This window comes from Aspergillus terreus, genomic scaffold (genome assembly GCF_000149615.1).
Source record: "Aspergillus terreus NIH2624 scaffold_5 genomic scaffold, whole genome shotgun sequence".
NCBI lineage: Eukaryota > Fungi > Ascomycota > Eurotiomycetes > Eurotiales > Aspergillaceae > Aspergillus > Aspergillus terreus.
In genome coordinates, this window is record NT_165928.1 from 112,835 (window position 1) to 133,596 (window position 20,762).

The window sequence follows — 20,762 nt, forward strand, 5'->3', positions numbered from 1 at the left end:
AGTGCATATTTCGATAACATTTTCGACGGAACTTACGACATTATCAATCTCTCCTTTCACATCGAGCTATTTGTTATAACTGACCACGGTAATGCTGGAGGGTCGTCGTCGACAGTTCTATCGGAAATCAGACTCTTGCTCATATCTCTAGATCGTCGTGTCGTTTCTGATGCCAAGAGTTTCCAATACCGGGCGTGGAACTTCTGGAAGTGGAACCCAAGGCTCAAATCTTTCTCTCCACTCGGATATATAATCGCGCTGATAGCGGTAATCAAGGCACCTGGCGTGCAAACACGCTTTCTCTTGCTCCAGTCGGTCAACCTTCTTGAGCAACTCAACCCGCTCTTGGCTGAGCTCCTGGTTCCTTCGTTCCTTTTCCGCTTCGATGTTTCGCTTGTCCCCACACCTCTGCGCTGCAGCTCTGTTTGCTTGCCGCTTCGCAGGCGAACTTGACGGGACGAACTGCCAAGGTACTGCTGGTTCAGACATATGTGGCCTAAGGACAAAGCGTCTAGTACATATGAGTTTGGGGCTATAACTGGGTCCTTACCGTGACAAAGTGAATTAATCGTTGGTTGAATCTGTATACACGATTGTAGAGACTGTCGCGCAGCTGAACCACAGAGAAAGCCAGAGGCCAGTGTCTTGCCGTTTATATAACTCGGTTGATATGCGAGGCTACGAGCCGTAAGATAAATCGGTGCGCTATACCGCGTTGCGTTTGTTCTGTCCCGCCGTTTCAAGCTCAGGGCACTATTTCCTTCCATAACTATCTACCGGAGCTATAATGATTTGATTCTATGCGAGGTCCGGTGTGCTCCCGACGACCCTTGAAAATCTCGCGGGAAGGAATAGTTTTCATGCCACGTCGTACTCATAACCGCAGCAGTCTCCAAGGTGAACAGCCTCTAGTTGGTACAACAATGTAGATAAGGGAAGTCGGAAAAATGGATCCGTAACTTCGGGATAAGGATTGGCTCTACCTTGAACCAAATTATATTCCATACTCGACCCAACCGGTGACGTTCTCATCAGTGATGGTCTAATACTTGGCAAACAAATATGATCCAAATTAACAGGTCTGGCCAGAATCCTGCATTCTATGCTCCTAGGCCGTCAGTCTAGGGCATTGACATGTCCATGGTCGATTGCTCTCTCGCCTGAGCTATGTGTAGGGAAGTGCGTGCAAGAGTGTTATTCACCTATCAAGGCCCAAACTAGGGGTACGGCTCTCCTTTGTCTCCGTTCCTGGCATGAACAACGGGTGGCCAATCCTATGCAGCTATTCAGCTGTTGTGATGCGGCTAGGGGTTGTTGACGCCCGGATCTATCACTCTGGTACATCGGCTAGGAGAGCGGATACACACCCAGACCACTACACCGTATATTGATTTTACTGCGGAGGTGCCAAGGCTGAAGCAACAGGTGAAACAGGCCAGAAGTCGACAAAAAGCGTCAGATCAGGTGAGACAAAGGGGAGGTGAGAGTCTCGCGAGTTAGACGGGCTCTTGTCTCTGGTCACACCCAGCCGATCCCTGCGGCAGCCCACAAAGCGAAGACTCCCGAGGTAATAGTTCGCCGGTGGTGTTCGCTGCAAGGCGCCAGCGGATTGTTGCGTCTTTGGTCAGACAGATGGGATCTGTGGCCTGCCCTTCGTTGGGATGCTTCTTTGGAATTACGTAGCCAGTATATCTCTTTTCCTTTCTGATGATGAATGGACTCGTCCCAGCCCGCAATATTGCAACATGATGGCCGACCGTATGTGATCGTCACTCGGGATTCCGCCGGTCAATAAACCGTAGAGACAAAGCTCAGAGGACAGCAACCGCAGAAAGTATTGTATCAACGAGATAGACAACATCTCTTGATCAGTAGGCAAGCCTCATTGTTCAGGGCCCTCGGTTCCTTGCCTGCCACTTACCTAGCCATGTTGGTGAAGATCCGCAGATGAAGACTGGCTAATCCCCCGTGCTACTATCCATGTGTTTACCTATCCCACATCCTGCTGCAAGCATCAAGATGAGGGTCCAGACAACACCTGACGGGACATAAATACCCCCTCGCTCCCTAGCTACGTCTCCATACCTGCAGGATGCCTCCAACGATATCCCCCTAGTATGTGGCTTTCGCGCATATCGCAGACCGACTGGTATGGGATGTGCGCCGTAATCACCCTGAGCCACCGTGCACCGGCGCGCCGCCAACCTTGCTGTTACCGATCTCGTTCCGCTGTTGACAGTGCTAACGTTTGGGTTTAACCCTCCTGGCACATCTCCTAGGCGTTGATTGGCCGGCGGTATCATGGATGCATCGATGGGTCGGCCGGATGGTCATCATCCACTCCATCCTCCACAGAGCGATTGCCATCCTGAGTGACGGCCAACCGGTGCAAGCCATACGACAGCATTACGTTCCATTTCTGGTGAGCCATTCGCTCCATTCGCTCTGATTCTGAAGGCCTCATTGTGGTGTTACTAACCAGACATAGGCAGCATGTTTGATGATCTTGATCATTCCCGTGACGTTGCATGCGGTGGTTCGCCGATACCCGCAGCTGGCAACGAAATGTCACTATCCCTTGGGGACAATCGAACTGGCTGCCATGTCCTACCATGTCTGGATGCGCCGGTCAAGAGGCCTCTGGTGTTTGGTGGCGGCAGCGGCTCTGTGGATGTTCCTAAGTCTGGCTTCCGTGGCTGTGCACCTGCGAAGACGCTGCGGCCACCCCTGGTCTTCTGTGGCCGTATCCCCGCACGATGAGCTTCTTCATGTGGACATTGCCGTTTCCTCTAGGTGGCAAGTCGAGCGCGGCCAATATATGTACCTCTGACTGCCATAGGCAGACCTGCGGGCTGCTAGTCAACTGCAGCTTTTCTATGTCTCGTCCTGGGAAGATCCGCCGGGGCCCAACGACCCGAGAGTATCGACTGTCGAACAAGGGGAGTGGAGCCAGGTGGGGACAGCGGCAGAACGCGATGCAGCCGTACACACTCCCAGCCTACGACAAGGATCCAGAGGGAGGACATCCTCGAAAACAGCGATGGGTCATCGCACGCTACGTGTGCTCGCTCGCCCGCAGTCCTCGGCACTGGCGACGGCGCTCTATGATGCGGAGCGTCTCCATAATATTCACACAGCGCGCTCGTGCTGGGACCGCACAGCCGACCGCCAAATCTGGCCCCGTTCGGGATTGTGCTACTGATCATAGAGGATATTGGGATTGCGCGAGTCTTTTCGCTCATCCAGACCCTGGTCCTGGCGAGTGAACAACACCGCGCCATGGTCCGGAAGCTCATCGTGGCCTGGCAGATGGAAGGCCTAAGTACCGCGCGTCGCAGCACCGTATCCTGTCTCCCCGAACGGTGAGCTGAACTAACACGGTCTAGATAACCGTCGGTGGGTGAACATGCAGCATTTGCTGGACCTCGATCACCAAGAATTCAAGGTACCACGACCGCCGAATAGCCCCCGATCCATAGGCTGACCGTGATAGATCCTCCGATTTGTCCTGTACTATCGTCAAAACCACAAGAATGAGGCCTCGCAGGAACCCGGTACGAGAATTCGATTCATGAAGGGAACTGTAGATGTGGCAGAGACGATCAAGACATACTTGAATGCACGTCGGGGGAGTATGTTGGTCGGCGGTATGGGCCCTCTTCGCGGCCGGGGAAAGGCTGATGCCTTCGATTATGTCATTCTAACGCGTCCCCTCGTCTCTAGTCTGTGCTCGACAGTTGATCCGCAACAAGGTCAAGGCGATCGTTCAGCCCCAGCTGAGCGATGACCTCCGGCTCCTGGATCTGGACGTTGAGCCGTACCATCAGTGGTTGGACATTGACACAACAGGTGACCCTACCGGACCATCCAGAAACCACGTCCAATGGATCGCCTCCAGAATCGCTGAAGGCCGTGGTCATTCCAGATGACCGATCTACCAACGGTTCCTTGTTTGACAAGCTCCCGTGCAAGTTCGTTGGGCTAGCAGGTCTCCCTGGCACACTTTATCCTACGTTCACGCTAACTTAATCGACGTCGATTCCTCACGTGACTACAGACACTTCCGGTCCAACGCCTGGCCCCAGCTAGGTAATTCCGCGATCAGATGCTCCATCCTGTCACTGCTCCCAGGATTCCGCTCTTTCAGCATCTTTGCGTCTGCGAAGCCCGTCCGACGGCGAGAACAGATTCCTATCGCGGGATACGTTGATAGGTCGCGGTAATGTCGGCAATGATAGGCCCGCGAGCGCGTGCCACTGCAACGGTGGCACCGGAACGGGCCAGACGGTGCAGCCAACGAGACTGGTTCCTTGGGTGCGTCTGCGTGACAGGGGTTGGGACGAGCCGACCCGGGACACATATATGATGTTTCGGTGGTTGGTCGAGCCGTCTGGGGCGGAAGCGCTAGGGTACGTCGGGCTGGTAGTCAGCAAGTGCCTGGCTGATCCCGCAGAGGCGGGCATACCTCGAGGTCAGGGGAACGTGCACGCCTAGTTTCCCCAAGGCCCATATCCAAGTACTGTCTCGCCAGTTCATATTGCGCTCTCGAGGAGGATAACAACCAACGGTCCAGACTTCTCAGCTGGGGTCGGCCGGAGGCCATCTGGGGGCTATGTTATATCGGACCGCCGGTGCCGAGTGTGATCTGGCGATAAACATCGCGGTTGCCCACGTCCGACTGCAAACGGTCATCCTCGTTCGGACAAACACTTCGCGCGGACGACAGTCCAATCTCACCGCCCGTTATGACGGCGGTTGGCACCCGCAACCCACTCGCTGAGGTCAGGGCATTTCCAGAGCTACCCACACATCTAGTGGGCCGTGACCAATTGTCCAATGGCGTCACCTGAATCGGACATTTCTCCGGAACCCTGTCAAACACGGAGTTACCAGAGGTGACCCCACCGCCGTCCGGCCGCCAGCCTTATCGTTGACCTTCTCTGGTGTAGCGGCAGTCAATTCAGAGGGTCAGTTTGGTTAGAAAGCGATTACAGCGGGGACGGCACATCTAACATGAGCAATATGGGAAAGTATCTGGGGTTGAAGGAGCTCTGGTCAAACGCGGTCCATTGCAGTTAGGCCTCTTGCCGGTTGTCCAGCAGTGAGTCCCTTGGAACAGCATCCTTTGCTCACTGGTTTGCTCGACCGTTAGAACATGCATTGCTTCGGACTCTCCAGGGGCGGGCGAAACGGGACAGGGGAAGCCGGGGCAGTAGAAGAAAGTATGCATACGCGAGACGGCCTCATCCTAAGGGTTCCAACGTAGCACGAAGATGTGCGATGACATACCCGGTTTGTGACGCGCAAGGTTGGCCGCTGGAGCGCGTCTGGGGAGAAGTGAATGTTTGGGGGGACGCGTTACCCCGGTATGCCCGATCTGGCGTCCTAGCGTATGTTGACTCACTGGCACGGGGGAGGGGTTAGGGAACCAGGCGGTTTACAAATAGGTACTTCACGCGTTCGTGGTGAGTGTCGCGTACAGCGGGTCAACATCTACGGGGATGTCCGCAGCAGCTCTGCGTTGAAACACAAGCGTCCAATCCCCTACCATGGCAACCAGCCTCCGAAGTCAAACAGCACCGGCACGTACGTCACAAGGCCCTTCATCCACCACGGAAAGAGCGAGGAGGAAGAGCGTAACGACGGCTTGTTTTGCGTGCCGTGCGAAGAAGACAAAGGTTTGGTTTGGAGGGACAGCGCTTTGGAGATGGGATGGCTGACCCTTAAACAGTGCAGTGGAAGTATCCCATGTCAACAATGTCCGAAACGCCAAAGTGCTTGCGTGCTGGATCAGTCAACAGATGAGCGCCGCAGGATCATACTGAGGCGTAGGTTGGCCCTTCTTCAAGAGGACCAAGAATTGCTTGCAATGGTTTTCGAAGCGCTGCAGGATGACAGCAAGACACAAGAGCTTGTGAACTTTGCCAGGGATGGCGTTTCTTTCGACGGATTTGGACTGCGTGCGGCTGAGCTTTTGAGCATACGGGCGGAATCGTCCGCACAAAGGCATGGCTACTCAGAGCCAGAGCCTGCAGACCCCAGACACAATGAGCCACGGCGAAGTCATGGCATTCAAGCATCTGATGGACCATCATGCCAGTATCTCTGCTCAACATCAATACACGAGTTGCTTAGGTTTCCCTGGTATGACAGCCTGAGTTCCTCTCATATCAGCGCCATACAAACAGAAGATGCAGCCAATGAGAGACGTATTGAGCATTTCGCGGCTTCACACAAATGTCTCGTTGGCGACGGTGCAGGTGCTGGTGTAGGCGCTGATGCCGGCTCTGCTGCGCCGCATGCTAAAGATACCCATGCTTATCATTGGAGAAGCAAAACCAGTCGGGATATACATGCAATTTCTGACGATCTGTAGGGTCCGCATCTCAAAATGTCGGCGCAGTAGTGTGGCTCTCGTTTGTCAGCATGCAATAGTTACCGAAGAATACGTTATATAATGATAACAGACAGGTGGGTTTGAGATGGAGCCCATCAGCATTGACTTCAACTATTCATTTTATATTCTTTATATCTACACTCCGATCGATCTTAAGAGTTGTTGGTAGCAACATGAGCTGCAACTAGCCGCTGCGCTGCACTGGGTAGCTCATCGGCCCATCTCCTGATATCAATATCACTTTGCATCTGAAGGTCTCGGCGGCCAGCGCCGTAATATTGAGTGAAGAAGCCATGTGCAGGGGCTTTGTTCCCGTTTGCTTGCGGAGTGATCCCGCCGTGCTCTGATAGAACGCAGCGATGTTCTTGCAAAGAGAGGCCGTCAAGCCGACAGGTCGCTTCGGTCTCGTGGTCGTGGACTTCGTGGTGCGGCACAGAAGGAGGCCCTTGAAGGTGGGAAGGACCTTCCTTCATACTGGAGATATGGCGGCTATAATGGCCTCTTTCTATTGCATGAAGGATAATCTCGCTAGTTTCAGATGGTGTGTTCTGGCGTTGATTAATTGAGGAGCAAGAATGACGGCAAAATCGGCGATAAGATACCTGCCGACGCAAGGATATCCCGTGCGTCATAGAGGACAAGCACTTCCCAGGCCCGACGATGATCCGACCGTGTCCCATGTGCTGGTAAAGAGAAAACCAACTCCCCTCAGCTCAGAACGAAAAAAGACCTAGAAATTTCCCGCTATTTCTAAGCACGATTGATCTTAAACCTAGTTCAATCTGTTAACCAGGCTTCTGGCTACCGAACAAAACACACAATCAATGTTTGGTGGAACTATTTGGCCAGTGCTGAGGATCCAGCCCCTAAACCACCGCGAGTGTGCCACACAAATCATAGCGAAGGCCACAGCACTGCTGGAACTCGACAGCACCAAATGTGCCAAACTACCAGCCCCATCTTTCGATGACTTTTTCCACAGAGTGATTACCTTGGCCAAGAAAACTCGCGAGCAAGCAGCTGGGCAGGAGATCTTTGGAAAACTGAACAGTTTGCAGCCGATCGTAAAGGACATCACCCTCGTCAAGAATACCATCGACAACACACTCGCATCGCCTGCTTCGTCGCACCCAATGCAGCTACCTGCATCGCCTCTTGGGCTGGCGTCCGTCCGTCTGTTCGGGCACGCCCTCATATCCGTCGGCACCGAATAGCAGAGCCTCCACAACCGCGAGCGTCAAAGACGGGGAGACCGTAGTGAATCGGATGCGAACGCAGCGGCTTTACTCCGCCAAGTATCGTCGGAACAGCTCCACAAATAGTGAATCGCGCCTTGGGATCACGGATAAATCTGCTGGGGAAAGCCCCTGCCAGAGCTGCGACGGAAAGCCCGGACGAGAGCAGACCGTAAGAAAAGCAGATCAGCTCACATGTTATGTAAACTGACTGCGGTGACCGGGTGGTCTCGTTGAGAAAATCGCCACGAATGGATGAACGATAAAAAATATGAGGGATGGGAATGGGGTTGGAAGAAAATAACCGGGCATCTTCAATTTGAAGATGTCGAGTGGATCCGCCCAATTCAAAGCTCGGGCATGTCTCTGCTTCGGGTCGTCAACACCGCCGGTGTGATACCTCAGTGTGATCATTTCGCCCACCAGCAGCATCCATCGCGCTAGGGCAGAAAGCCCAGCCGGTTCTGATATGCAATGGCCAATGGAAGGAATGAGATGACATGGGGAAAGTAGGTCGTTCGACAACCGGGTAAACATGACCGATCACGGTGAACCGCCACAACCTTTGGCAATGCCCGGGCAAGATGGAATGGGATCGTCTAAATCACCATCGTTCGCCCGGTTATATGTAACGTCTTCCGACTAGCGTTAGAATACTGCGGGATGAAACTGTAGACGTTTTGTTGAATACCCGGTTCGGCGGAGTGACCGGCTCAATGTAACTGTTGCCGAGTCTTTGCGGAGAGAACACCCGCTAGCTAGCATGGTGGGTTGAAGTGATTCGTTCGAACAGAATGATACCCGGGCAACTCGCGTCCACTCGCGCTAGGCAAAGAAGAAAGGGATCCATTCTATACAAATGGGACAATCACAACCACATAAATCGGCTTATGGTGTATAGGCGCGACGACGCCGACTTTATAGGAAATTACCTGCCGCATAACCGACAGCTGAATGGCATGGGTGATTTGCTTGTCTCAGGTGGGCCCGGAAGATCAAGCAGTCTGTTGCTGGCGGCTCTCTGTGTGAAGCCTGAGTCCATGTAGAAGATCGAATGGGATGAATAATTGACTAAAGGCAAGGAGACGGTAAAGATAATGGTATATAGCGGTCTGGCGGAGCCTCTGAATTGAAGGTCACCGGTAACCCGACCAGACCTGCAAGGAAGGTTTTTCTGCCCGAGCAAGACCGCAGAAAACTAGATCAGTCCCACCTGATCGCTGCGACGACCAGTTGTGTGGTTGAGATGCGGTCACGACACGGAGATATGGCGCCACTCCTTTTCTTTCCCTTAAAAGGACTTACAAATATCATCGTGAGTTGCATGGTTATGATAAGGCTCAAACCCCCTAGCACACAGGGAATTTCGAGTCCTGGCCGTCGACGAAATGGATGTTGGATGTCGAGGACCGTCCGGGCGTCTCCGTGCTCCCAGGTGGATCTGGGTCCAGGCTACTCTCTGCCTCGGCCTATCTACAGAGTAGTCGGTTCTTTACTTTACTTCAGAAAGACCACTTCTTCCTATCTCACCTGGGCAATGGCCGAGGTCGTGTTGGTAAACGGTGATCGGGCATGTTTACCCGGGTATCTGGAATGCTATCTACACGATTTTTACTTCATCTGACTTATTACATATCGCGTTTGGTTGAGCTTTCCTTCCCAGCGAACGCATGCTGCTGGTAAAAAAAGAGCTAGGGAGACTGGCCGTCAGAAATGCCCGTCGCCCGCCCCGGTTGTTCTGAACGTTATTCTAAGCCGCCCTCTTCCAATGAACACACGGTTGTTTGTGCGTGATAGAATGTGCCACGGTATGTAGCCGTGGACTTTCGTTAGGGATGCGACTGTCCAGCATCTGGCCCATTACCGAATCCTTTTGGGAAAAAGTCATACTGTAGAAGACCGGCGAGTTCTTTTCAAGGAGGCAAGTCGAAGTGGCTTGGCCTTGTCGGTTCCCAGGAAGAATAAAACGATGCCCGGACAACTTCCCCCTCCCTGTGACGGTTCATGGATGTTTGAGTTTTACCGCTACGTTATCTGGCCAAAAAGGCACAATGTTTGGTCGGGGACCAAACACCCAAGCTACAATATGTGCTCGAACTCTGACACTCATGTTGCGTTGCGTGAAATGATTACTAAGGTGGATGACTGGCCAAGAGGGGTGAAGAGGCCGAATGCCATCCATTGCACCATATACTAGCAGTCGGTGTGGAAGTTGACACGAGATTAGACGTGCCTGGCCATCTGTTTCGGTCCTTTCCCAATGGTGGACTCAAGGATGTCTTTTGAAGTAGGGCCCGGAGTTTCATCTACGGTGTGGGGTGAGCTGAAATCCCAGTCTATTAGTTCGGTCATCTACAATCCTTCCCGGCCGAAAATATTCGATTCCTGCGGGCAAGAACGGATGAAGCTCATCCATGTCCAAAAGCAACCATTAGAATCTACTTCCGTTCGTCGGGGAGTAGTGCTTCCAGCTTTTGGGCCACCAACGGTACTCGTGCTAGTATATGGGGTCCAACAACTGTAGATGGTCCGGTCGAGTAGTGTTCATCAAATGTGCTGCGTTTAACAGCCTGGCTGTCGCTGGCTTCGTTGGTCTCTTCAAATATTGCAGCCAGTCCAGCCATATCTTTCACGGGGAATGCTGCAACCTCCAGCTTGTCATTCATGTTCAGCGGAATAAGATCACTATCAGTCAGTTCCCCTACTCCCCAAGGGCGCCATTAGTCGGAGCTTTACCCAAAGGGTGAGAGAGAGGGCCATGGTGACAGTCGAATCTAAAAGCCTTGACGTCGATATTGGAGGGCTCGTTTGGCTCTGCTTACTTTATGGAGCGCTATTTGTTTTCAATGCCACCTTTGGTCAACCGTGCCACAGACATCAGGGACGGTGACGAGGCTGACAAAAACATGCGCCATTCGCGTGCACATGACTAGTCCGCAACTTTTCATCGCTATGCAAGATCCGACGTTGATTCACATAATCATTTGTAATATACGGAACCGCGCCCTTCCACACCGAAGACGACGAGACGATCACTACCTAGAGATGTCGAAAGTTCGCTGGACGTTTATGCGGTCACTGATTACTTCGCCTTCTTCCAGACCTTCCTCTTCGTGCCTTCTCGCTCGAGCATTCGGGGTCGTGACTGTAGCAGAGACGAACTGTGCACCTTCTGGTCCAAAATCTGATCGCCAGTTCCCCGGCCAGCTGGAGTCTAAAGCAACTTGAGAGCCATGGCTTCTGTCGTTGTTACTGAGACGGACTAAGCTTGTTAACTTACGCAAATTCTTTCCCACAATACCATCGAGGCTGCGAAGCCTATGACAGAGCGGACGAAGAGTCACTAGGCTACCAGCTGCAATACCAAGGCCAGCTTCAATATTGGATGAAATGGCAATACCGCTGGTAGCATCTATATTTGGGTTACTAACGATGGTCAAGCATATAAAGAAATAGAAGAAACATGGCAAACTTACAAAGGAAATCTGTATCCTTATAATTAGGGAGGAAAGGAATGCGGACAACAACGGCTGCGCTCGCACTGTACGGACCATGAGCGCCGGAGGTAGTTATGGGGAACTCTCTGGTTCGCCGTACTTACACACATCCAAGTCCGAGGATTCCGGCTAATGCCCACTTCGACCGCCCGCTTATCTGCAGATTTCTAATCAGATATATAGGATAGAGGCCGAGTGTAAAATCGCATAGACACGCGGTCGCACTGTAGAGATATGCGACGTCGAGAATGTATTCCGTATCGATGCAATAGCCATCACCAGTCCGCTGCCAGAACTCTCGCACAGGTTGGCATTGCAGCATCAATACAAGCCAGAACGGGAGCCCAACAGCCACCGTCAGGCCCATAACCATATAGGTGACAACCGAGTCGCGGCGTCGAATAGCGATTCGAAGGAGGAGCATTGCAATAGACAGCCTGGCGATCGTCACCACCCAAACATAGGCTGACTGCCCAAGCCACCACCACTAGTGCGCAGATACAAGTCAGGGCTTGTCTTGCATACTTCGGGTTGCAGTCGGAAACATACCAATAGAGCGTTCTCAATCTCTTGGGGTCGATTAAAGTCGTCCAGCCTTCTCCCGATACCTGCCACTGACCCCGTAAGACCGCAGGTGGCGAACCAGATGTTCAAGGCCTAGCCATTCTATCGTTAGCTACTCCCATTCCAACGGATGCGCATCGAACCTACCATTGCCAACACCATCAGTGCATCATCCCACCCAAATCTTCTGACAAGCCTCAATCGTACATAGCATCGTAAAGCAACAGTAGTGAGCGAAATGCAAAGAAAAATCAAGGTCACCACGAAGACCGATTTGCTACGACCGACTAACATCATGTCCAAGATGGCCAGGCGCGGTCAAGGTGGTGGAGAGATTTACGGCAATGATAATTCCAAGTAACATAAGGAATGCAAGTAAAAGGGCAGCAGTGGACTTTGCTTCAGCGTCATCGCTTCTACACGCCCTTCTGGGCGAGCGATCCGTTCTGATGGGAGATGGAGTATCCAGATATGCCACCCAAATATCCAGAAGTTGCTCTGGCTGGGAACCGCGTTATATAGGCAATTCGCCAAGAGCGTGGGAGAGATCGTCCATGACAACGGGTCCAAATTCCAGGCATTTAATTGGCCAGGAGAGTTCCTTGGAATGGTGAGCCAGCCAATCTGAAGAGCTGTCGTAATGCGGATGATCCATTACAATATTCAAATGCAGACAAGTCCAGCAGCTTTAACTTCTAAATTCCGTGGTTGAACCTCTTCCAGATCTTGCCTTCCATACTTATTTACCGTGGACCTCCGGAATGAGCAACCAAGCAGGAATATGGGTTCGTAAATCGTATAGCGTAGACTTTGGCCGAGTATCTTTGTATTGTATGAGCTAGAGTGAAACAGTTGCCAGATAGTTATTTAAGATTATGTAAACAAAGCTGATTTGTGAGTTCACTTCTTTGGAAGCAGGGACTACACACTCTCAATATAGATAGACCTGTTGCCGCATCAATAGAGCGGCTTATTGGCAGGGAAGTGGTGTGCAGCTGATCATAGATGTACCATGCGCTCTACCTGGCCCTGAACGGAGCACTTTGTCCCTAGAGGAATCAGAGTGATATCTAGGGTCATTCATAACCTTCCTGCAATACCGTTTTCCTCCCACGGTGAAAGGAGTGCCCTCGGTCTTGTCGAATTTAACCATTGAGGATTCTTATATGGGATATCGATATCGTGACGAACTGGACGTTGTAGGAAATATCCTCTCTTCCCGAGGACGTCGAGGCTCCCTTTAAAACGCTTCGATGCAAGGAATTCCGGTGGCCCGGAAAGAGTTAAAACCATCTCCTTAGATCGGGAAGATGTAGTCACTCCCGATACTTGGTAGGAGAGTCTGCAGCTAAGCGATATAATTGCTTTCACTTTTTCTGCTGTCCAAAGGGGTAGTATTTCGTCTTCGCTCCCTCTTGATATCTCTCCAGTCGTCGCTGTATTTATCCTCGTCGGAAACTCCAGATAATCGGTGTCTGTTTATAAAAAGCTGAACGATGAGAGTATTAGAAAGACAGCTATAAAAAGAAGGAGCAAACCGTTGACTTTGTACGCACAGAACCGAAGAAAATTTCCGATGCCAATTTAAAATCTAGAGGTGGAAGTAATATGCTGGGCTCCTTAATGCCCATTTTGTGTGCTGTTGCTGGGTTCTATCCGCGTAGGTCGCAAATGACTGACACTTTTCAGGTGAAGTTTCCGTGAGTGTTCCAGGGAACAGCGAGACCGACCCTGATATATGCCAGATCTCCCGGTGCTCAGACCAATTTGGCGCTAAGATCATGTGTATCAGGTCTCCTAGGCTTTGCATTGTCCAGTCAGATTGGTGAACAGAAAGCGAATTCGCCAGCACGCAGCTTCCAGAATGCTGGGTTCCCAGGATCATGCCTCAAGGCTCACGAGAACGCTATGCCACTATCTTAGGTTTTCTTGTGGCCCCAGGAACCCGTCTGAGGTTCCAAAGAACCATCTTTCATGTCCCCAGAAGAATAGTTGAGGTCCAAGGAAGCCAAAAGAGCCTGCGATCGGTCCGCTTGTCCACAAGAGCCACTACGGCAAAACAAGTGATAATTATGCGTAATACTTTCTTGTTTGCCCGCTACTTGCCCTGGTCATTGGCATAGTTCACTCATATGCAAACGTAACTTGCTAGATATCCACATTCTCTTACTCTCGCAGTTACCGTTGTTGGGAGCACGTTGGACGGAACCATCTGGCCAGTTTAGTCGGTCCTACAATACGGAACATGTATGTTATGGAACCTGTTCAAGAATATGAAACTCAATAGATTCATCTGCAAACCTCTGGATGACCATTTGTGTTAGATATGGAAAACAATAGAGAAGGAGTGTGCATGAACTACTAGCTATCAAATGCTCGACTATCAGAGTATGCAGGGTGCGTGACTGACGTGGCTGATGCTGCATGGGTGGCAGACTGACTCTCACACACGGAGTTTAACCCATCCAGGAAGTAGGTACCATAACTTCCTGGAGCAAAATTGGACTTTATCGCTGTCTTGAACGGATGATAACGCAACGCTACCGTATATTGCTAGTTGGTCTTCGATCTCGTCTGCTTGGGTTGCATGCCTGTACATCTTGTCTATGACCTCATTAGTGAGGGCAGTCCGCCGATAGAAATTAGGGAAACCTGTGGGGAGAAGTGGGTAGTTGGCGCCCCAACCAGCAGAGTATAGAGTAAACCCTACACGGAACGGGACTCCGGTATAGAAAGCTGAACGCGGGCAAGACTGATAACCAATGTCTAACCGGTCCTAGCCGGTCAGATACAACTTAGATGGCCTGGTTATCATTGAAGCAGGGCAAATTGTAGATGGGTAGTTACATCGTCAGACACCCAGGATTCGCTTGAGAGCGGCGTATCCTCCTGTTTTGCATCACATAGTCCGGTAAATTGACAAGAGTCCTCACCATCTTGTCAATCTGTAACATACGGGTTCGTACAAGGTGTAGATTTGTCTTAAAAGACGCGAAGGGTCTGGTGGCTGTGGCGTAGCGTATTCAAACAGCCTGAGAAACACTCTTGTAATAGTATTACACAAAGTTAACGTCTTACCAAAACCGTATGATTAGTCCTGGGTATACCGTACTGCGAGAAGCGTTCAGAAGGCACGGCTGGTGCGACGACGTACTTCTTACATACAGGATACTTTCCCGTCGCATTTCTACTTGTACAAGACGTCAATCCGACAACCTCTGTTCTTGCAAAGAATACGGTGATAGACGTAGCCGCCCCGGTGCCCAGTTCACCCTTACATATCGAATCAGAACGGGACGGGCCGCGGACTGTTGAGCTTTCCGATGCTGTTCATCCCAAAAGGCTTGTGAGCAGGCTTTGTGAGCCCTTAACTGCTCATGAGAAGAACCACAGAGGGATACATCGTGAAAGTAAGGTTCGTAGGTCAGCTGCCACTTGCGAATAATTTCCATTTCTTTATAATGTGCCATACATTGCAGCGACTATTTAGACTGTTCTCCCTAATGGACACAGTTCCCATTACTACTGGTCCTTCCTCACCACTTGTCTCTAACCTTTTGGAGCTTTCTGTTCTATCCTGAGACGGGCTAGAGGGGCGATTAGGAGCTCTGATTGAGGCGAACATAAGGACTTGAAACTAGATGGCGTCAGATTGGTCGCAAAAACACGGATTTAGCGGTGCTGTGGAACGTGGGTTAGGCAACATCATACTTGAGCGTTCATATCTCTTTGGATTGGACCGCTTCTTTCGAGTACATGGGAAATTCGAAGGTTCCTTTGAACTCATCGTTTGTCCACAACCGCCGCTTTGATGTGTAATCTTCCGGGAAGATCGTGCCATCGATAGCGAACTCATCTTCCCAGTCCTGTTCAATCGAACAGCTTAGCTCGAGCTGCGAAGCGCACCAAGTATGCGCAGCTTCCCTACGCCAAGGGAGTATCTTTCCAGCCCATATAACAAAAGTATTCTAAAAAGACTGACAATACCTGGCGAATCATACCTGCCGACTCCCTATCCGTCGTCTTGTCTAATCCAGTATGAATGTTGCGTAGTAACGATCGTTCGTGACCATCGGTCAGTGACTTCCATGTAACTTTCGCCGGCCATTGAATGGTCTCAATGTCGACATGAAGATTCCGGAGTTCAGTGAAGAGGAGCAAGGGCGGATACGGCGGTCCATTGGTAGTGAGCCGAATTTCTTGGAGGTCCGGCAGACTTAAAGAATTTCGAGAGCCCATACCCGTACGTGAGGTTGTAAAGAGTCGTTTACGAACCTGGTGAACATCAGCGATCGTTGGTCGTACCGTTAACTGCTGCGGGCTTCGATCGGAACGAATCAAATTCAATAGAGCGCCGCCTGTATCGTCTACTCGCCCAATTGACAAGACTTTGCCTAATACAGACAGATTGTCTCGCCCAAGGATCGCGCTGAAATGCTCCGAGTTTTCTCTGTGACGGACAACTCTACAGAACAAGAACCCTGTAGCGACCCGACACCACTTTCGACAGACACGATGACATGCCTTGAGTGCCTCAAAGTCAGATACTTGGGATATTTCAGAGCTGATTTAATTTCCTGCATTCGTTAGCAACACTGTCGGATTTCTGATGGCTTTCTTTGTTCCAACCTCAGGAAAGTTCTCCATTGGGACTATCTCCAACAGAAACAGAATGGCAGATAGGAAGGGCACTCCTGCAGCAGTAGGGAAGGATATGGACGTCTGCTTCCAGTCCAGCGGGGATACTTTGCCGTCAACAACATACCTCTGGGTTTTCTGAGGGGTGGTACAGGAAAGGCGGGGTGACGTGCAGCGATAGTTCGGATTCTTGGCAGAGAAGTCATATGCTCGGCAAGAGAAATCGGGGCACGCGTCCAAGTTGATATCAACGCACAGGTCAATAGTTCGCTAAAGGTTAGTGTGGAGGTCTCAGTGTAACTGGCAATTTGTAGATTGAGGTGACCATCAGTTACCGGAGAGTGACTTCGGAATTCACGGATACAGGGCCAGCGTGGCTGCATTGCTGGTTTCCTCTGACTTCCAATTCTGCTGGCCAGACGCATGTCCCACGTTTGGTCCCAATTTTCGTGCCTGGGCCATTGAATCTGATCGACCTGGACACCCTGGACACTACGTCTACACGTCCGATCAAGCCTTCCGGCTATCGACGCTGGGTTACTTTGGTCTAGATGCACTCTGGACCGTACAGTAAACCCGAATTGAACCCTCTCCTGACCCTGAACCTTTCGGCGAAATACAAGTAACAGAAGATGCATGTCGGCGCTAGTCGCCGGCCCTTTGCCTCTGTTGGCCGTATGACCCCATTGGCGACAGAGTAGTCCGATAGCACACGGTATGGCCAGCAATATGCCGCATACTATAAGAGCCTTCTGTGGCCCCTCGCATTCGTAAGATGTGCGCGCATGAACCTATCGTCCACGCGCGATTGATGGGAGTCCTCAGCTTATTGCGCCTCCCTGTTCGCTGCTTCGTCTTCGGTGGGATTAGCAGGACTGCATTAGCAGTATCAGCCGTTGCTACCTTGAGTCTGAACGAGATATTAACTATTGGCATCTTCATGTTCTGCACAATGATATCCTCTGTCTATTGCTCTGTACAGTTCAGATTAGCGCCGACGGTTGGGATGGGTTCGACATCCGCCAAGTTAAGACCCACTATTGGTCGTCTCCGTAGGAGTAAGAAAGGGGTACTTACCTTTCCGTCTTTGAGCGATGTTCAGCCTCTGCTTCTAGCTCCGCCGGGGATTGCGCGCCAGCATTCTGAACTGCTCTAGATGCTCCTATGGAGAAGGACTCCTGGAACAGTGCGACACGTGCCGAAGCGTCGTGTATATTTTGTAGCCTCCGGACAAAGGAACGGCTAAGAAGAGGACTCCTGCATATATGCCACCAATGGTCTCGACGAGGCTCGTAGTTCGCCCTGGTAAAGTGGTACAACTGGGGTTCGCCATTGAAAACCTAAACAGGGCATATTGCCACTAGACGCAACAAGTCAGCCCACGAATTCACCCGCCAATCGGTGTATTGACGACCCAACATTCCACATGCTTCATTCAAACATCTAGGACACAACTCTCGACCTCAGAGCTACAAATATGCTAGACGTACCCCTCTCACGTCAGGATTTCCATGATGATAAGCAAAGCCAACGGAAAAAGAAGACTCAACGTGTCAACACTGATTGTACTTACTTATAGTAACAAATAGACAGGGCTTGTCCAAAACAAAGGCCTCAATTATGGTACCAGAAGCGTCGACCATGTGGGATACATTGAACCCCTAAGTCATTGTCCAATGTATTCCACAAGAATTTCTTTGCTCCTTCGACAGTCCGACTGATGATGGAGTTGGAAGTAATCGAGTTCTCTTCAATTGGGGGTGACCGGCGGAGATTGTTAGAAAAGAGAGGGCCCTTTGTGAGTCTAAATAGTCTCAGAATACCGTATCGTCTCTTTATTTCATGATGCTGCTCAACGAATGCAGCCAGCGAGTCTTTAAAGAGCGTTCTCCGGGGACCCGCAAGGATCCTCAGAGCCAGTATGGGCTTCCTAAGATCTACGACTCCTTTCTACTAGCATGGGTTAACTATGATATCACATCAGCAACTTCCGTGCGAGCTTTGGTTTACGTCTACTTGCGCGTACTGCGTGTCGACCATCACGCCAGCTATACCTGCACGTTGCTCTGGCATTGTCCTGTGCTTGAGCTAAGGCTTCGGACAGCAGAGAATGATGCCTATTGTAGTATTTACGCATATCAGAATTAATCTGACATCCCTCCGTACTGTATAGACCAAACCTTCCAGGCTAGGTTTGCTACAGCTAATCAACGCCGCGTCCTAATTCAAACCTAATCCTTTTGCTTGGCAAATTGATCTTCAGCACTACGTGTGTTTATAGAAACACATTGGCCATGTCGCTCTACCCAGTAGTTATTCAGAATTAAAAGTCAGAGATGTCTTGATTGGCTAGCGCAGTTCGCCGTTCTGAGGATCCCTTGACTCTTGAGATGATGGGAGCTCCTCCCATGAACTTCTGGGCTTTGTGTGGTCTGTCGCTGGAGAAACCCACCAAAGCATTTGCCATGGTGGTGCAGAATGATAACCACAGCACTTTCCTACTGGGGAAAGAGACCTGATGGTAGTGCTGGGCTTTAGGGGAGTGTGGCGGGCAAGGGTGGACTGCGAGTGGAGAAGCGGGCAAGGGGTTGATTATTAGATGGGGTGCAGTTTATTGAGGTTACTCGCTCAGGGCACTCGGTCTCTCGCTCACCCCGTGCTCAGTGGTCGCCTCAGGCTGCTCAGGGCGTGCTCGGGGCGTGCTCAGATCTACTCAGTGAGCAAAAAGCAGCGAAGGGTGAGCACTAAAACGGAAGGGGAAGGCCATCGACCGTCCTAGAAAATCAAGTACATATGCAGGCACCCCAGAATACTATATACCCTTCTGTGTAATAACAGATACCCAGCTCTTTTAGGCGTTCATTCCTTAGGAAGTATAAAGTAGAGATGTGGCTTTTCTTCTTTGAAGCATAACTAGCAGAATGTAGGCTTCATTAGGTGACATTCAAAAAACCCGGCTCTCCACTTCCTTTATCCGGCTGATTTTTCCCCACGTAATTCGCTGGAAATTTCAACCGGTTTACTTCGGATAATTTCATTGACGGATAGTCGTCGCTAGCATTTGCGTCTAGTTCACTATATTGCATCGAGAATTGAGTTGCTGGTTTCAAAAACTTGTTCGTCCTACAGCAAGCAATCAGTGGCAGGAACCCAGGCGCACTCGTCTTATAGAACAGTTGCATAGAACCCGTCCTCATGTAGTGATTCCTTAACCACTAGGAGTCCTGTGTATGTGCCTTAAACATCAATCGCATCTAATTGCAATTCAAGGGTCGTTTCCGATCAAGTTGTTGTACTTGCTGACCTCATTAGTTTACAAAGCCTATTGGTAAAGATAAACCTTCATAAAAGAAGCCTCCCGTCTAACTTCAAAATCGGATACATACATCATAACATATAGAGACAAATGTATGAAGTAACAAACTATCGACTAGGGGAATCTGGAAGCTTTGCCCACTCAACTAATACGAGAAGATCGATGCTACCGTAGCACCAAGCGGAACGTGCAGCCAAAATAGCTATATAGCGAGTGATCAGTGCCGTGCGAGTTTTGTTACGTAGCGACGTTAGAATCCCTCGCAGATCCACTCGTTTCGCCATTAATTTCTTCTACGATGCCCCCCTTCCTCTACCTCAAGCGAAGTCGACGCCTTTTCAGGGCTGCACCCCCGACGGAGTCTGTCATTCCCACAACAGACAGCGCAGCATACGAAATTTTCCCTGATTTCCGCTGGGTGTATAACAAGCTTACCATCGCGGAACTACAGGGCATCGCCAGTGGCCCTCACGGCACGCAACCGCCATTGAATCTGTACCCTATCTTTAGTAAACCAATCTACAACCTGGGCGGCATGTCAGCTAATGCGCGTCATATTGCTACACCGATGGACTACTTGCATTCTCTGACCCCAGGCCATATGTGGTCTGCTTGCCTGCAAGGAGAGCACTACAGCACGGACATCGCTGTGGTACAGGGCCAGGCCATCTGGCTAAGCCATACCCGTGGGTTGCCTGGCCCAAAATTGACCTGGGATTACTGGGAAGTGAATGTGTCAGCCCCAGCAGATCTGAATCAGGCTATTACAAATTTTATCGAGACATATTTGAAAACTTACACGGGAATGCTGAACATCGAAACTATCGGAAACAAGATAATTGAGGTCCATCTACGGTTTTCCCCTCAATGGCCAGACCTGTATGGCGAGCGGTTTCTTTCATCGCTTGTCGCTCTGTATAGCGCCGGTGAATGGATGGGTTAGTGCAGAGATCTCCAAACAGGGTATAGCGTGGTTCTATTCGACGAAGAAAAATATGCACATGTGAGCACTACTGTCTCAGATGCGTACTTGGAAGAGATGGAGAGGTATTGTGGGGTTCGCAGCATCACCATGCGGTATGACGCTGAGAATCCTTTCCAGAGTGTCATGAAAC

General features: G+C 50.8%; 5 protein-coding genes across 5 annotated transcripts; 3 read left to right on the top strand and 2 right to left on the bottom strand.

Annotated features, from left to right (window-relative positions):
* Positions 1-2,493: 2,493 nt before the first annotated feature.
* ATEG_03613 (uncharacterized protein) lies at positions 2,494-3,929 on the top strand (the record flags this gene model as incomplete). The annotated part of the gene is made up of 5 exons (XM_001212791.1): positions 2,494-2,643; positions 2,840-3,059; positions 3,209-3,342; positions 3,494-3,632; positions 3,724-3,929. 5 exons carry the CDS (start codon positions 2,494-2,496, stop codon positions 3,927-3,929), a joined length of 849 nt encoding a protein of 282 aa, XP_001212791.1.
* A 3,292-nt stretch (positions 3,930-7,221) lies between these two features.
* On the top strand, positions 7,222-7,611 carry ATEG_03614 (uncharacterized protein; the record flags this gene model as incomplete). The annotated part of the gene is made up of 1 exon (XM_001212792.1): positions 7,222-7,611. One exon carries the CDS (start codon positions 7,222-7,224, stop codon positions 7,609-7,611), a length of 390 nt encoding a protein of 129 aa, XP_001212792.1.
* Positions 7,612-10,667: 3,056 nt separating this feature from the next.
* Positions 10,668-11,987, bottom strand: ATEG_03615 (uncharacterized protein; the record flags this gene model as incomplete). Its single annotated transcript, XM_001212793.1, has 5 exons — positions 10,668-10,894; positions 11,109-11,173; positions 11,234-11,616; positions 11,679-11,786; positions 11,841-11,987. 5 exons carry the CDS (start codon positions 11,985-11,987, stop codon positions 10,668-10,670), a joined length of 930 nt encoding a protein of 309 aa, XP_001212793.1.
* Positions 11,988-15,617: 3,630 nt separating this feature from the next.
* ATEG_03616 (uncharacterized protein) lies at positions 15,618-16,969 on the bottom strand (the record flags this gene model as incomplete). Its single annotated transcript, XM_001212794.1, has 3 exons — positions 15,618-16,257; positions 16,459-16,601; positions 16,667-16,969. The coding sequence occupies 3 exons, from the start codon at positions 16,967-16,969 to the stop codon at positions 15,618-15,620; spliced, it is 1,086 nt and encodes a 361-aa protein (XP_001212794.1).
* Positions 16,970-19,945: 2,976 nt separating this feature from the next.
* On the top strand, positions 19,946-20,590 carry ATEG_03617 (uncharacterized protein; the record flags this gene model as incomplete). Its single annotated transcript, XM_001212795.1, has 1 exon — positions 19,946-20,590. The coding sequence occupies one exon, from the start codon at positions 19,946-19,948 to the stop codon at positions 20,588-20,590; it is 645 nt and encodes a 214-aa protein (XP_001212795.1).
* Positions 20,591-20,762: the final 172 nt, after the last annotated feature.